Genomic DNA, 17274 nt, shown 5'->3' with positions numbered 1-17274 from the left:
ACAAAATATATGGACCCAGAGGGTATAATGCTAACTGAAGTACTTCAGAAAGAGAAAGACAATCTCATGATTTCACTCATATGTAGAATTTAAGAAACAAAGAAAAAAAGGCAAATGAAAAAATAGACTCTTAAATACAGAGAACAAACAGGTGGTTGCCAAGGGGGAGGTGGGGTGAGGAAATGGGTGAAATAAATAAAGGAGTTTAAGAGGTAGAAACTTCCAGTTACAAAACAAGTAAGTCATGGAGATGGAACGTACAGCATCGGGAATACAGAAAAGCAATGTATTAGTCTTTAGTTTTCATTTTGTGTGATATCTTAGTCTGGTTTTCATATCAGAATAATACTGGCCTTGTAGAATGAGCTGGGAAAGGACTGGTGTTAATTGTTCTTTAAACATTTGGTAGAATTCATCATAAGGTCATTTAGGCCTGGGTTTTTCCTTGGGGAAGTCTTAAAAGTACTAATTTAAATAATTTACTTGCCATAGATCTACTCATATTTTCTGTTTCTTCTAGATTCAGTTTCAGTAGCTTGTGTTTTCATAGGATAGAAAGTAGATATTTATAGAATTGGTTATATTAACCATTGTATTTACCATTTCTGCTTCTTTTCATTTCTTTCTGTAATTTATTTGAGCAGCCATCTTGTGTCACTCCTTCCTCCAATACAGCTTTGTTACCACTCGCCTCACTTATGTTGTTACTGTCAAATATATTGTAATATATATCTACATGTATATATATGTATCTACATATATCTACATGTTATAGACTTGACATTACAATTATATATATTGTTTCATACATAGTTTTTTAAAATCAGTTAAGAGGAAGAAAGGAAAAAATGTGCAATTATATTGTCTCTTATGTTTTACTTACATAATTACCTTTACAGGTACTTGCGTGTGTGTGTGTGTGTGTGTGTATGGAATCAAATTATTGTCTGGTGCCACTTGCTTGAGCCTGAAGAACTTATTTTCATATTTTTTTATGTGGATTTGCTACCAAGAAATTCACCCAATTTTTGTTTATCTGGGAATATATTTTATTTTGCCTTCACTTTTAAAAGATAGTTTTGCTGGGTATGTTTCTTGGTTAACAGTTTCTTCTTTCAGCAATTTGAATATGTCATTCCACTGCTATCTGACCTATATTGGTGGGGTTTTTTTTTTTTTTTTTTTTTTTTGATCTATATTGTTAATGAGAAATCAGCTGTTAATACTTCTGGAGTTCGATTGTATGTGATGAGGTGCTTTTCTCTTGCAGCTTTTGTGATTTTCTCTTTGTCTTAGTCTTCCTACATTTCTAGAAGAATATGTGTGAATGTGGATCTCTATGTGATTATCCTAATTGGAGCCCCTTGAGCTGCTTGGATGTAATGATTTTCATCAAAGTTGAGAAGTTTCAATCACTATCTGTTTGAAGATTTTTTCTGCTCCTTTTTATCTTTTTCTTTCCTTCTGGTAGTCCCATTGTGTACACGTTGGCTCATATCAGGATGCCTCAAATTTCTCTGTTAATTTTTCTTCATTCTTTTTTCTCTTTGTTTTTCAGACTGCCTAATCATTAACAGTCTTCAAGTTCACTGACTCTTTCTTCTCACTTTAAAGCTACTTTTGAGCCTCTTTACTGAATTTTTCATCTTAGTCATTGTGCTTTCCAACTCCAGAACTTGCATTTGTTTCTTTTTTATGATTTGTATCTTTATTTTAATCATTTTAAAAATTTTTATTTAAATTTCAGTTAGTTAACATTCAGTATAATATTAGTTTCAGGTATACAGTATAGTGATTCAACACTTCCACACAACAGCCAGTGCTCATCATGACAAGTGTGTATGCCTTAATTTCTCTTAATTGATATTTTCTATTTTGTGAGACACTGTAATCATACCTTCCTTTTGTTCCTTAAAAATGGTTTCCTTTGTTCTTTGAACACATTGATGATAGCTACTTTGAAGTTTTTGTGTGCTAAGTCCAACATCTGGGCTCCCTCAAAGGCAATTTGTGTTGTCAGATTTTTGTTCCCTTTTTATGGATTACACACTCCTATTTTTTTGCTTGTCTAGTATTTAGTGGTTATTGTTGTTGAAAATGGACATTTTGTCTTATAGCAACTCTAAATAATAATTCCCTCTTCTTCCTGGGGCCTGTTGTCATTGTTTGCTTGTTTGGTTGTTTGTTTAGTGATTTGGCTTGACTGGTTCAATAAAATCTTTTTCCCTCACAGCATGTGGCCTCAGAAGTTGTTCCCCAGACAGCATAACTGTGAGCATGCAACTGGTCTCCTCAATCACCAGGGATGACTGTGGTGTTAGTCAGGTTCTCTATGGCTGTCACTTTCCCTGATCTCTATTAAGTCTCTGGCTGGTTTAATTCTATGGGTATCACATACAGCTTTTAGCTTCCACTGACTTCTGGCTGATTGCTCTACTGTTTTTGATAATACTCTTGGGCATTTTCCACAGATTGGTCTGAATAATGTCAGGCCCCTTTGCAGAGTCCATATATTGCCAGCCTTTACATTTTGCTCTGACCCCAGAAAGACTCTTCTTAGCTGTCTCTTCCATTTGTTTCCTCTGTTAAACCTTTAGCTGACACACTGTTTTGTTTGTTGTTACTCATATCACATAGTTTCCAGCTTCCTCTTAATTACTAACCATCAGGATTTCCATAGTTTTCTATACCACCCTTAGGTATGAACTTCCACACGCTCTGTTCTAAAAAGTCAGTCCTCATAGAAAAAGTTGCAGAACTCTCTGTTATCAAAGTCTGCCTCTCCCTCTGGGCTAAACCTCTGCATCACTGTACTGGAGCTGAGAGTAGAAATAGCAGTTGGCTTTTCCTAGAAAGACTCCTAGATCTGTGAGTGAAGAGCCAGGCAGGGATGGTAGTCCACTGTCTTCTAGGCTTGCCCCTTCTGGTGTGGAGCTTTATTCCCCATGAGCAAGCTAGGGTGGGGCAATCAGGCCCAGTATTCTTAGCCTACCATGTCTGGGGTAGAGCTTTCCTATGAACAGAGAATGAGTGGAAGCTCCAGTCCTTTTAACTGTGCCTGCATGGAATAGAGCTTCTGCAACATGGAGCCAGAGGAGATGAGAGATACCAACCTCCTGGGGGGAAACTATTGCCCTGGACTGGTAGCTGAAGAATCAGGTGTCCAATGTTCTTGAAAACACTTGCCCAGAGTAAAGCTTCTACCACACTGAGCTGAGGTGCCACGAGGGAAGTAGAGGGGTAATGGGAGCAGGTTATGGCTCAAATCAAACAGACTCTCACTGTTATTAATGAGATTTGGATTTTCTTAAATATGTACTTCTCCATTTGTTATATACGCTTAGGAGAACTTCTAGAGACTTTAAGCCATTACTTTTTAAAGTTGTCACCAGTAAAATGTGTTTCACTGGGGAAAGAGTCTATCCTCATATGGCCATTCTCCAAAGTCCCACACCTCAGTATTAGATATATTTTACTGGAGTACTTTATCTTACAAGTTATATCAACTATTTTAAAACTTTGTATGACACAAAAAACTAGATAATTTAAATGAAAATAAAGAGATGAGATCTGAAATAAATAAGGAGGAGAAGGCATCAGACTGATAGGATAGTGTTAGTACAACTGAATACTAGTCTCACCACTCTGAGCTTCTTGGTGTTCTGAGTTTGGTATTAAAAGCTATCATTTATTCAATGTCAGGGATGTATCAGGTTATTTTCATACATTATGTTAAACTCTCATAAGAACTCCACCATGAGTGGTATAATTTTTGACTTATGAGAAAACTGATCCTCAAGTTCACATAGAGAGAAAGCAGACAATTGGGACTGACTGGAATTCAGGTCTGTATTCTTTATGCTCTTCAAATAAGGAAGCATTTAAATTCATCTGGAGAACTATTTTTCAGAAATTAAATTCTATGAGAATTGCAGAAATATTAAATAGGCAACACTGATTAAACATTTGATATGAATATCTTTTCTTTCTTTCTTTCTCTCTTTTTTGCATGGCTATTACACTTGCTTATTTGCTGACAGTAAATCAAAATTTACTTCTAAAATTTGTTAACTCTTCAGTTCGTTTTGAGCAGTTTTCTGAAGTTCTTAATCCAGTAGAGTTTGTTTATTTATCAATGTCTTTATTAGCAATGGATACCCACTATGCAGTGACTATATTCAATGCAAAATATATGAGTTATTCTAAAACACACATATTTATTTTGACTCAGTAAGTATTGTTTAGTATGTTTCTGCTTTCAGCTTAGCACTGCTTGATTCTGCAACATTAATATTTTTTTCTAAATATTCTGAAATGGGGAACTGAGTTGGAAAATCAGATAAAGAAAATTTTCTACTCCGTGTTAGGCTGTTGGTAAGATTTCAAACAGCACAGTAATAGCACACCAAAATGAGGTAACTTTACATAATACTGCATATCAGATACTTTCTATAATAAATTAAGAAAAACCCATATGTCAATTTCAGAGATATATAATAACAGTTCTGGCTTCCTACACCCACGACAGAAAAATTATGCTTGCTAAGATTAATTATGTTTTGAATCAACATGATTTTCTCAGTTTCATGACATTCTGATATAAAACAGGCCATATGATTAAAAGAACTGACACAGCAGATTACTATGAAGCCATGTAAATAGAAAATCACAAGATTTAGCTGCCAACTAAATATATATTTGGATAATTTCTAAGCTACATTATTTAACAGAAGCACATATATTCTTCTGTGATGGGAAAGTCCACAATGACATTGTATCAGTGTGTCACCCAGCACGTACATGTCACATTGCTCTCAGTTTAGTGTTTTGTTTTTTTTTTAGGTTACCTTCCAGAAGGTCATCCTCATCTATGCCCTTGACAATCTTGGATTTGTAGTCTCGGAAAAACATGTACTTTAGGAGTCTTCTAAGCTTTTTCTGTTAAAAAAATGAAATAAGAAATCTTATACATTACATTCACTTTACTGATTATAGAATACTATGATAACTAAATTTAATAAACTTGTATTCTAGGATCACTGCGAAAAATACAGCAATTCTTAGCATAATACTATGGAATAAAAGATGTCATCATATTAAACATAAAAGCTAAAATACAAGCATTTTAAAAAGCACTTTTCGGGCGCCTGGGTGGCTCAGTCATTAAGCATCTGCCTTCGGCTCAGGTCATGATCCCAGGGTCCTGGGATCGAGCCCCGCATCGGGCTCCCTGCTCCATGGGAAGCCTGCTTCTCTCTCTCTCCCACTCCCCCTGCTTGTGTTCCCTCTCTCGCTGTGTCTCTCTCTGTCAAATAAATAAATAAAATCTTTAAAAAAAAAAAAAAAGAAAAAGCATTTAAAAAAAAAAAAAAAAGCACTTTTCATTTGTAAGTATCCAAAATGCTCCAGAATTACAGTAATTGCTTTTTTTTTTTTTTTTTGGTCTTATAAAAAGTTTCAAATTCTTCCTGAAGATTGTGATAAGTATCACACTCTCCATACTAAGATAGCTATAGTGATTTATAAACATCTAGACAAGGATTTTGTAACAACTGCTTTAAAAAGCCAAGCAACTCTCCTTTTCATTGTTTTTTATTCTCTGGAAAAAAATTTTTTTTTTTAAATTTAGATTTTATATATTTTATTTGGTTTATGTTTTATATTTCTGAAAAACATTCTATAATCTGAGAAATATGTTTTAATGAGACTCAAAGCTGATGAATGATAGTTGGGTCTTGATGGTTTTCTTTAAGTTTATTAGAAGACCATAATACTGCTTAACTTAAAAGGTAACTGATAAACTTTGTAATATGTTGTGTGCTTGGTTCCTGACCTTCAGGTTTAAGATTCCGAATTACGGCTGAAATATAGTGCATTTTACAAAGCTCTTTTACACACATCTTATTTGATCAACCCTGAAATACAGACAAATATAATCATCTCCTTTTTATATACAGGGAAACAGGTTACAACTAGAGGTTAGCAGGGCCAGAAGTAGAACATAAGCTTTGGACTTCAGTTTCTTTATTTACAATTTTAAGTAAAGTGCCTACCATATAGGACCACTGGGATGAATAAATGAAAGAATGAGTGAAGGTACCTAGAGCAAGATAGTAGACAGTAAATAAATGCTGCTTGAATATAAAATGGAATTAGGAAGAGAAAAAACATGCACCTATAAATAGTTCTTCCGCTCCCCTTCTTTTCTCTTTGCTCTGATTGTATTCAAAACTTAAGATTTTATTTTGTCTTATGTTAAACCTATGTAAACTACTTTACTTTTGTTTGGAACATGTCAGCAGATAAATACAATTATTATTTTGAAAAGAAAGACGAGAACTCTGGCAGCTATATTACAGCTATGTTCTCAGTTGATGAAAGGATTCTGGTTAAGAGTCCTTCTGGGCAGTAGAGGGGCCCTGTCAATTAGTGTATGTTCCTATAGTATCACCATGATTTTAAATGTTGACTTTCCCAAAAGGCAGGAGAAAGTGTCAATGTGGACTGTTTTTTGTGCTAGCCTCTTTACCTCTGTCATGAAAAAGAGAAGTTGATTGGACATATTCTGTAAATTACTAATACTAACTCCACTGTTCTCCAGGGGCCTTCACGAAGGACCTTGGCTCCAGGTCCTCATTTCTGTCAAAGGCAAGCTCCTTCCTCACAGCACTACTGCTGCCCAGTGCCTATTACTTCTTGGTCCTCCAAGTATAATGAAGTCACCAAATCCTGTGTATTTGTACTCTTTGCTGTCTCCCTGAAATCTGCTTTCCTATCCACTTCCAGAGCCATCATGCTCATCACATTTTGCCTTGATTACTGAACCAGCATCTTGGCTAGTTCCTTTGCATTTGGTCCATTCTACATACAACTGCATGAGTCTCAGACACCTCCACTTCAACAAATCCTTCCACCTCTCGTCTAATCACACAACTTCGGAAATCCTGCTTCTTTAACTAAATCATACAGATTTCCTAAACCAGATTATAGCTTCTTGATAGTGAAGACATTTCTTTTCTCTTCCTTTATATTCCTCATAAGATCAAAGAGTTAATTAGAATTTATATAATTTAATGGTAGACTAGTCATGGTGTGGTTTGTAGGTTTCTGAATCTTACTCTATGAGGAAGACAGAAAATACTTGATCTAAGTTTAGTCAACCTTCAATCAGAATTAAAAGATTTCACAGATATAAAGTAACTGGATATTGGAAAGGGTGTTAACAAGGTTCTCCAAAAGGTTAATGGGATGTCTTCTGATAAAAACAAAAAAACAAAAAAACAAAAAAAAATAAACTACAAAAAAAACCCAGCCATGAGCATACAAAAATGGTGGAAGAGGAATGGGTACGTGTAATGAAAAGGCCAGGGAAAAACAATGAAGAAGTGAAAGATGGACCATCAGAAACCAAACACTGCCTGCTCATTGGGGATAGCAGCTACCATACATAACACAAGGTGGTACCTCCACTAGTTTTTGTACATGTAACTTTTAGATGACACTGTTATTAAAAATACATAAAACATTATAAAATATTTTCAACTAGCTACTCATGGGAGATAGGACAAAATTAGACAGGTAAATATCAGCTTAAATATTTTAATTACCAGAGTTCAAAGAGTAAGAAAGGTAGACCTTTACCATAAAAACTCTAGACATTATTTTATTGATGCCACTGAAAGACTCACCTTGATTGATTGTTTTCTTATAATTCAGTGTCACAGAATAAACCTTGAAACAAACCCTGGGAAAGCCTGTAATCTTGTGTAAAATTAGAAGAAAAATAAATATGCCACTCAGTTCTATCTCACATATTCCAACAAAGCACACAATTGATACGTAGTGAATATTATGTAGCAATGAAAATGTTGAAAGAGATAGGGAAGGATAAGTGAGAATTCGTTGGCAGCCTAGTTCTACATCAGTGCCCTGGCCCTTGTTAAACAATCAATTCTCTTATAATAAACCATTTTGTGCAAACTATGAAGACTAAAACATCAGTTTAATAGTAGTATTCCAATTTGAAAGCTGTATAAGAAGGATATAGTTCCTTATATAAGTGTAATTAAGCACCAAACATGGCATGTTAATACAAGGAAATTGTTTTATATTACCTTATCTTTGCGCATCAAAAACAGAAGGTCTTCAGCGGAGATTACCCTTGCTCCCCGAAGCTGAGAAACTTCAGCGGCTTGCTGTAACTAATAACAAAGAGAATTTAGGATTTTTTTCTCTCCATAATCTAAATTAAGTATACTACAGTCATGATGTCTCAAGAGAGATAAATATACTAAGAGTTAAAAACCTTTGGGAATAATCTGGCAATCACATTACTGCTTTTAAAAGTGAAATGTCTTATGTTTTAAAGTAAAAAAATGCAATTAAATTAACTTATAAGCCCACCTGTAACTGATACAATAAACAGAAATCCCTGATTTCTTTCATGCAAAAGAAAAATCATGTGCAGCTTCCAGAAATGCATTAATGCACCTGAAAATAATTTTATGAAATTTTATCCTCATATCCATGTGAGCAATGGTTTCACTCAGTATCACTAGTTGAATAAGTATATTATTAATCTAAGCTCCCATGCTGGTATGATTTGAAATAGGCCCATTCAGAACTTTAAAAGATCAACAAAAACAGTAGCTGTTTCTAATATCCAAAGGAAAAAAAATAGTTTTAGTTTTGGCAAGTCTTCAGTGGGCAAAGGATTCAGTCCATAAATCATAATACTGGACTGCATTAATTTCTTTCCACACTAATCACATGCATACAAAAAGTTAACTGTATCTGGAATGCACAACACAAAACATACTGCATGAAAAGTTAGATTCCCCCTGAAATGTTCATCTGGGCCCTTATATCTACAAAGTTGAGAGTTTTCTGGAATTCAGAAGTCCTAGAAACACAATCTTACTTGAAAATGACCTGGAAAATAAAAGAATGTGAAAAATGATAGTTCTATTTTTTGGCAAAGGCAAAATCGGTTTCTTATTTTGATTAGTTGGAAGGAACATAAAATACGTCCAGATGAAAAAAATAAAGATGCTGGAGAAAACACTACAAATATGTGCCTGTAACTTCTTCCAAATTTGATCAAACCATGGTGATTGCACCACACCATCTCTATCCAGTATTATAAAAATATTTACATATAAAGGCTGTTCCTAAATGCATTCTTCTTTGAAGGGAATAAATCTAACATATTCCTGAGAACTCATCTTTAAAAAGTGACACACTGTTATCTTAACAATTATAAGGAATCAAATAGTGCATTTGTACTAGAGAAATTCTGCTTGAATGTTTAAGCGATTTTGCTAAGTAAGCTTCAAACCTTGTCTAAATACACAGACTACAAAATAGACTATAAACTCCCTATGTGTCAGCCTTACCACTGAATTTCCTGGATACTGGTGGTTGGTATATAAACATAATTCTACCTAAATATAGAAATTTAAATTTAACTGTGAGCCATTTAAAAAGAAATCTTGGGGGAAAGGTTTTAAAAAGATGATGTATCTACTCAGAAACAAAGTTTTCAGCAGGAAAAATCTGAACATATTTTTCTAAAAACTGGAAGAGTGTCAGGGAAATATGTGTACACATGTTTTTTTCAAATAAAAACATTTCTATCACAGTATAAAATACACACAATCAGTGTGGAGAAGAATATGGGCTCAGTATCCATTTAAATGTGTGGACGTATATAGAGAACATACAGGGAACCAGGAGGCAGCCCTGTCACATAACTTTGTATTTTCTTTCACAAAGGATGGTGAGGATTTGACAAAGTATTATACAGATACAAGTAATTTCACCTATGTTAAGAAAGGATCAGGAGAAGTATATATGCCAAAAGTTTTCCCAATTAATCACTTATCCATACTACATATTAATAAATCATCTGTATTTATAATCCTCTTCAAAATGTCAGTTTACAAACACATTAACCAGGAAAAAATAGAAAATGGAAAATAAAGACATAGGAGACTCAGACATTTTAAAACACCTTTGAAAACCAGTAGACGACTACTGTAGGGATCTGGAATTTATGTCATGGTATAATTAGCAGGAAAATTTAACTTCAGTTTTCATCTATCTGAGGCACTAATTTCCTTCACCTAACTTTGTGCCCTGACTAGCACGGGCGCTGCTAGAATTCTCCTAATACGCCCCGGACTTTCAAGAAGTGATTCCTCAGGACTGAACATGATCACTGTGCTACTTCAAACCTATCTGCCTTGATGTGCCTCATGCTCCAAAATTACCTCTCCCAAACTCTGACCTCTTCTCTACAAAGTAAGGCGAGCAATCTTATCAGCTAATTACAGTGATCACACAGTAGAAGTGTGTATTATGCATTGGCTTCGTTCTATAAATTTTTGTCCATGCCTACCAGAAAAGAATAAGGAAACTCCTCTTTAACAATATAAAGCTTAAAAAGCTTAAAAAACAGGTTAGCAGCTTGTCAGTCCAGTTCCACAGAATGCTGAGCTCAGAATTGGTGCCTTTAATGTGAAAGCAATTCTAGAGTCAGGAAACCAAAATCACAAAATATTCCTAATAACTTCAGTGTTAAAAAAATTGATTCTATGTTCTAAGAAATCCCTCGATCTCTTAATCTTTGAAACTAAATGGAAGTTGTAATTACTTCACTACTCACTGCTGCAAGTTAAATATTTCTGGTAGTAATTAGAATAACATGAAATAATGGTGCATTTCACAATTTTTTATTATAATGAAAGTAGTATATATTTAATTGTGATATAAAATATGCAAGAAATAATGGAGCACAAAAATACTTTAAGACCAATCACTAGTAGAATGAGTATACAAACTTAATTTTCTTAACTATATGGATAAAGGTATGGTAACAGCAACTTAGTACAATATTGTGCTACAAGACATTATTATTTTACCACAATAGCAACTCAGGTACAGCATGTTTTTTTCTGATATTATTTGTTTTTCAAAGTAGACAAAAAATAATATACTTGTAACAACTGTTTAAAGATTGTTTATTTATTTGACAGAGAAAGAACAGCAGATAAGGAACACAAGCAGGGGGAGTGGAGAGGGAGAAGGCGGCTTCCTGCTGAGCAGGGAGCCCAACACGGGGCTCGATCCCAGGACCCTGGGATCATGACCTGAGCCGAAGGCAGACGCTTAATGACTGAGCCACCCAGGTGCCCCTGTAACAACTGTTTAAAAGACAAAAGTTCCCCTTGCATATTAACACCCATCATGTCTGCATTTTGAAATATTTTATGACACTTTATTTGGAAGTTGAGCATAAAAAGGTCCTTTAAGTTTTACATGTCATCTTAAATGTCTCATCTTTGATCCCGCAAATAAATCTCCTCTTAATTTCTCACTGCTCTCAATGACACTAACATTCAAACTCATTTTATTTTCCTCACTCTACTACATTTTCACTAACCTCTGTTGATTTTGTTTTGTTTTACTCTGCTCATGGTCTTGAATTTGCTTTCTACTTCCACAGAATTCATCCTAATCTACACTTGTGGGGCTATTTGCTTACTGGTTTCAAAATTTCAGTGTCTCCAAATTGTGATGCAATCTAGATTTAAGTGCTAAAACGATCTTGCTCAAATATAATGCCCATAATTCTTGTTCCAGGATCTATGAGAAGTCACTATTATCTAACTTCAATGTGGTCTTTAAAGCCTGTGACTCACAGATTTTCCACTATACCCTCATTCTCATTATATTTCTTGGTTTTTTTCTCATATTATTCTACATTTAAACTCCAATAATTTCAATTCTATTTTCACACTTTCGTGCATTTGTAATGATTAATTTTATGTGTCAACTTGATTGGGCCACAAGGTGCTCAGACACTTGGTCAAACGTTATTCTGGGTGTGACTGTGAGGGTATTTCTGGATGAAATTAACATGTGAATAGGTAAAATAAGTAGACTGCCCTCCCTAATGTGGGTGGACCTCAACCTATCAATTGAAGAACTGAATAGAACATTATTACCTCACACCTATCAGAATAGCTAAAATCAGCAACACAAGAAACAAGAGGTGTTGGCCAGGATGTGGAGAAAGGGGAATCCTCTTGCACTCTTGGTGGGAATGCAAATTGGTGTGGTTACTCTGGAAAACAGTATGGAGGTTCTTCAAAAAGTTAAAAATAGAACTACTCTATGATCCAGCAATTGCACTACTAGGTATTTAACCAAATAATACAAAAATACCAATTCAAAGGGATACCTGCACCCTGATGTTTATAGTATCATTATCTACAATTGCCAAATTATGGAAACAGCCCAAGTATCCATCGACTGATGGATAAAGAAGATGAGGTATATATATAAAATGGAACATTACTCAGCCATAAATAAGAATGAAATCTTGCCATTTGCAGTGACATGAATAGAGCTAGAGAGTATTACGCTAAGCAAAATGAGTCAGTCAGAGAAAGACAAATACCACATGATTTCACTCATATGCTGAACTTAATAAAGAAAACAAACAAGCAAAGGGAAAAAAAGAGAGAGAGGCAAACCAGGAAATAGACTCTTAACTATAGAGAAGAAAACTGATGGTTACCAGAAGGGAGGTGAGTGGGGGGGATGGGTGAAATAGGAGATGGGGATTAAGGAGGGCACTTGTGATGAGCACTGGGTGTTGTATGGAAGTGCTGAATCACTGTACTGTACACCTGAAACTAATATTACACTGTATGTTAACTGGAACTTAAATAAAAACTTAAAAAAACCATAAAGGCCAAATAAAAGGGAATGGAACCCTTTCTGCCTACCTTGAAATGGAACATTGGTCTTTTCTAGCCTTCTCACTTGGACTAAAACAGCTCCTCCTGTTTTTCAGGCTGGACTCAGGCTGGAATTAAATTTCACCTCTCCTGGGTCTCCAGCTTGCCAACTACAGAACTTGGGACTCCTCAGCCTCCATAATCATGGGAGCCAATTCCTTACTATCTATCTATCTATCTATCTATCTATCTATCTACCTACCTACCATCTTTCTATCCATCCATCCATCCATCCACACCCCCCCACACTCCCTCCCCCACACCCCTTATTGGTTCTGTTTTTCTGGAGAGCCCTAATATAGAACTATACTCAAATTATGAGAAATTCTTGATTCTTTATGGGATGCAGCACTTTCTTCTTTAAAATATAGGTTTCAAAATAATTTTATCAAAGAAAAAAGATCTATGATTATCTTCATACAATAGTGTCTGTTACCTAACCTAGGTATGAAACTCATATGCTCAGGTACAACATGTTAATTATACTCGTCAATGAGTTTCTTCTTTATCTTCCTCAACTGGTTACTTAATACTCTTACTTCCCAATTACATTTTGAATAATATCTCTTGGTCCAGGACCACCATTCCCCAACAGGCAGTTTATAAATGTTTGTCAAATGTTGGCAATCCATTTCCCATTGACAGTTGTCAGTTTCCTCATCTTTGATATAAATGAATTGGGTTAGATGAAGTAAATAAACTCTGCATTTGTCTGGGACCCACATAAATTCAGCAGAAAGATTCCTCTAAAATTCCAAAAGGTCTTAAAGGTACAGCAAATTAATTTCACAATTATTAACATCCTGAAAATATTCCATTTTAACCACACTTCTGTTGCACCTCTTTCCTTTGGGTTTTGACTAAATCCCTGGATCTTACCTTTTTGAGGATACATAGTAAATAAATAAATAGTAAAAGGCAAGAGTTGTTGAAAGTTATGTTATGAAAAGCTATGTTATGAAAAGCTAGGTTGTCCCCTGGCCTAAGATTTATTTGTCTGTCTTTCTATCCATTGGTCCATCACTCACTATTTACCAGGCCAGATTCTCGGTCAGACGATGAAAGGACAGCTCTGCTTACAACTGTATTTCTCAGCCATCGATCCTCTCTAAGCCTCCATGTTGTGACTGAAAGAGTTCAGAAATCTGGATTCCAGGTCTAGCTCTACTACTCATATATTCACCTAACTGTGAGATCAGATACATCAATAACTTCCCTAGATTTGTCGGTTTATAAATACAGTTTTTCCATTTGAAATGGGTAACCCATGATTTTAATGACTATTAGGAGAGTTAATAATCTTAGCAGTAACAATAGCTACAATTTATTGAGCACCTAATTTGTACCAGGCACTGTACTGTGTGTTATACAGAATTCAATTAAACATTTTTAAAATATAAGTTAAAATGTATATAACATTAAAAGTCAAGCAATACTCTAAGTTTTATAATGACAGACAGGACGACCTTACCATGCTTCTTTTCAGTGATTCTGCTTCAAGAGGCAACTACTTTCAACTTGTTTAGCTTGTTCTGCTGTTCTTTACCTCCATATTGGAAATATGCTTATAATATGCTTGTTTTCTTTATCCTTCAGCTTGAAATACTGTCAATTCTTACTATGGAAGATAAAGAAGACTTAGTGTTCTCAGATGCCTCTTATTTAACTATCTCCTTCCTCCCCTCTTGATCTTATCTATAAAATATAATTTAAAAAAATTAATATCCAGTGTTTATATTTTTAGAGTGTGTAAACACTATTACAGCTTGGCTACTATGAACAAATTTCTTTTTACAATTTTTAAAAACATTTTTCTTGTAGTTAATAATTTCCTTGAGTTGTTTCTTTGCTTATTTATTTATTTGTTTTGTGAATCTAACACTGTTTCATCTCAAACTCTTTGAGAGATTTGAAACATATAAGGATTTCTTTCAGTTTCATTGTTTTTGTTTTCCCTCAGAGACATCTCATCTGGAGTCCTTCAATTCTTCAACTATTCCTTTTGGATTCTTAATTTATTGATTCTATTTCTTGCTCTTTCTTAGTTTACTTCCTTATTTTGGTAGATTTTTTATTCTTGAGCATAGATGTGCTGCTTTAAAAATCCCTATCTGCTAATATCAACACCCGGTCATCTTGGAGTCAGTTTTCATTTTGTCTTTTCTCCGGGGTATAAGTCATGTTTGCCTGTTACTTCATATTTTAAGGAATCTGGAATTTTACCTGAGATATTGTAAATTATACCTTATAAGGACTCTGGATTCTGTTATGTTCCTTTAAAGAATATTGATTTTTTTTTTTTTTAAATAGGCAGAATGAAAACTAGAAAACTAGAATGAGCTCAAACTGCAACACCTTTCTTCTTCCCCCAGTGGTGGGGCTGTAGCTGAAATATACCTCTGCTAGTTTCCTGAGAAGGGGTTTATGGGAAATAAAATTTTAAAGATCTATTCTGAAAATTCATTTAAGCCACCCTCATATTCAGTTGGTAAACTGACTGAGTATGGAATTTGAGATTAAAAACCATTTCCTTCAGAATTTTAAAGGCATTGCTCCACTGTCTTCCAGCTTAAAATGTTGCTGTTGAGAAGTTAGTTGTTGTTATTCTTAAACCTTTATGAGATTTTTCCTCCTCTGAAAAACTTTTAGTGTTGTTCTTTTCATACCTGAAATTCTGAAATTTCACGGTGCTGTGGCTTGGTGAGGGTCTTTCTTCACATATTTTCTTGGTACTCACAAGGATACTGTAACCCATATACTTCCGTCCTTCATGTCTGGTAAATTTTCTTGCATCACTCTGAAAATTTCTTTCTTTTGGTTTTCTGGATTCTTTTTAGAATGTCTATTAATTGAATATTGGGGGTCTTTGTGCCTAGAATCTCTAATACCAGAGTTTGTTTTATTCAACCTCTCCAGAAAGTAAACCTATGGTATTCTGCCAAATGGATAAAGGATAGTTGACTGCCTATATGGTTTTTTTTTTTTATTATGTTATGTTAATCACCATACATCATTAGTTTTTGATGTAGTGTTCCATGATTCATTGTTTGCATATAACACCCAGTGCTCCATGCAGAACGTGCCCTCTTTAATACCCATCACCAGGCTAACCCATCCCCCCCACCTCCCTCCCCTCTAGAACCCTCAGTTTGTTTCTCAGAGTCCATAGTCTCTCATGGTTCATCTCCCCCTCTGATTCCCCCCCTTCATTCTTCCCCTCCTGTTATCTTCTTCTTCTTCTTCTTCTTTTTTTTAATATATAATGTATTATTTGTTTCAGAGGTACAGGTCTGTGATTCAACAGTCTTACACAATTCGCAGCGCTCACCATAGCACATACCCTCCCCAATGTCTATCACCCAGCCACCCCATCCCTCCCACCCCCCCCAGCACTCCAGCAACCCTCAGTTTGTTTCCTGAGATTAAGAATTCCTCATATCAGTGAGGTCATATGATACGTCTTTCTCTGATTGACTTATTTCGCTCAGCATAATACCCTCCAGTTCCATCCACGTCATTGCAAATGGCAAGATTTCATTCCTTTTGATGGCTGCATAATATTCCATTGTATATACGGTTTTGACAGGGACTGGGATAAAATTGCTTCTTTATACTTTCCACAAATCTTTCTGCTTTTCATCCAATCCAAGACTTCTTTCTTCAGAGGTACCTTCAATACTGATTTTTTCAAGGTTCTAAGGTTTCATTTTTCTCAGAATTTTTAAACTTTTGACATTTCTATCCACTTTTAAGCTTCCATAATTTTTTTTAACATATCTCATCTGTTATTTAATCTTTACCCATTTTGTCTTTACAGGTTTATGCCTCTTTAAATTATTTTGCTGTCCTTTAGTGTGGTTTCAGAATGGTTGGAGAGAAACACATGTATCACGTATGTTTAAGCAAAGAAACTAATACTCTTTATTTTTTTTACTTTTTTTCCCTCTTTTTTTTAATGTTAACATTTATTGAATGTACTATCCTATGCGTCTTGTCTTCTATATCTCATTTAACCCTTATAAAAAAACCTATGAGAGATGGTCAAGTACAAAAAACTGGTATTAAATAATAAATGCTTAACATCAAGCCATTTATCTTTCTCTCCAAGATTAATTTCTTATTCAGAATACAGGAAGGTCTGATCATTAAATCAAGCCTTGCATTGCATAGAAAAGTCTACCCACAAAAACATTTATTTGCCTTTCAAAACATTTTCATTGCTGGCAATGAAATGGTTGCCAAAATGAAAATGGTTTGGATCAAAACATCCAAGCCAGTTGCTTCATGCAGACATAGCTTAAGGACTGAGGACTAAGCAAGTGTTTGAAAGGAAATGGATTTGTAACTAAATACAGTTAACATTCAGGATACTATAAATGTAAGATATATTACTTTGTATTTTCCTATCATATGATCTCCTTATTCTTTGTTGGTGATTGGTCTTCCACTATCTTAGACATCTGAAATA

General features: G+C 34.8%; 1 protein-coding gene across 7 annotated transcripts in view; it reads right to left on the bottom strand.

Moving 5' to 3' along the window:
- The window catches only part of SUPT3H (SPT3 homolog, SAGA and STAGA complex component), a 542786-nt gene that overhangs the window by 144066 nt on the left and 381446 nt on the right, over positions 1-17274 (bottom strand). For 6 of the 7 annotated variants that reach the window (XM_032409726.1, XM_032409727.1, XM_032409728.1 and 3 more), the window contains exons 4-5: positions 8115-8201; positions 4848-4938 (exon numbers count right to left, since the gene is read on the bottom strand). In XM_032409726.1, coding sequence (XP_032265617.1) covers positions 4848-4938; positions 8115-8201 — 178 coding nt within the window. Of the gene's footprint in view, positions 1-4847; positions 4939-8114; positions 8202-14277; positions 14390-17274 lie in introns of those variants that run through there. The other variant, XM_032409731.1, reaches the window with a different exon arrangement.

The sequence above is a fragment of the Phoca vitulina genome, unplaced genomic scaffold (genome assembly GCF_004348235.1).
Source record: "Phoca vitulina isolate PV1807 unplaced genomic scaffold, GSC_HSeal_1.0 scaffold11, whole genome shotgun sequence".
Taxonomy (NCBI): Eukaryota; Metazoa; Chordata; class Mammalia; order Carnivora; family Phocidae; genus Phoca; species Phoca vitulina.
Note: the sequence above shows the minus strand (reverse complement) of the source record. Positions and strands in the feature narration are given on the sequence as shown.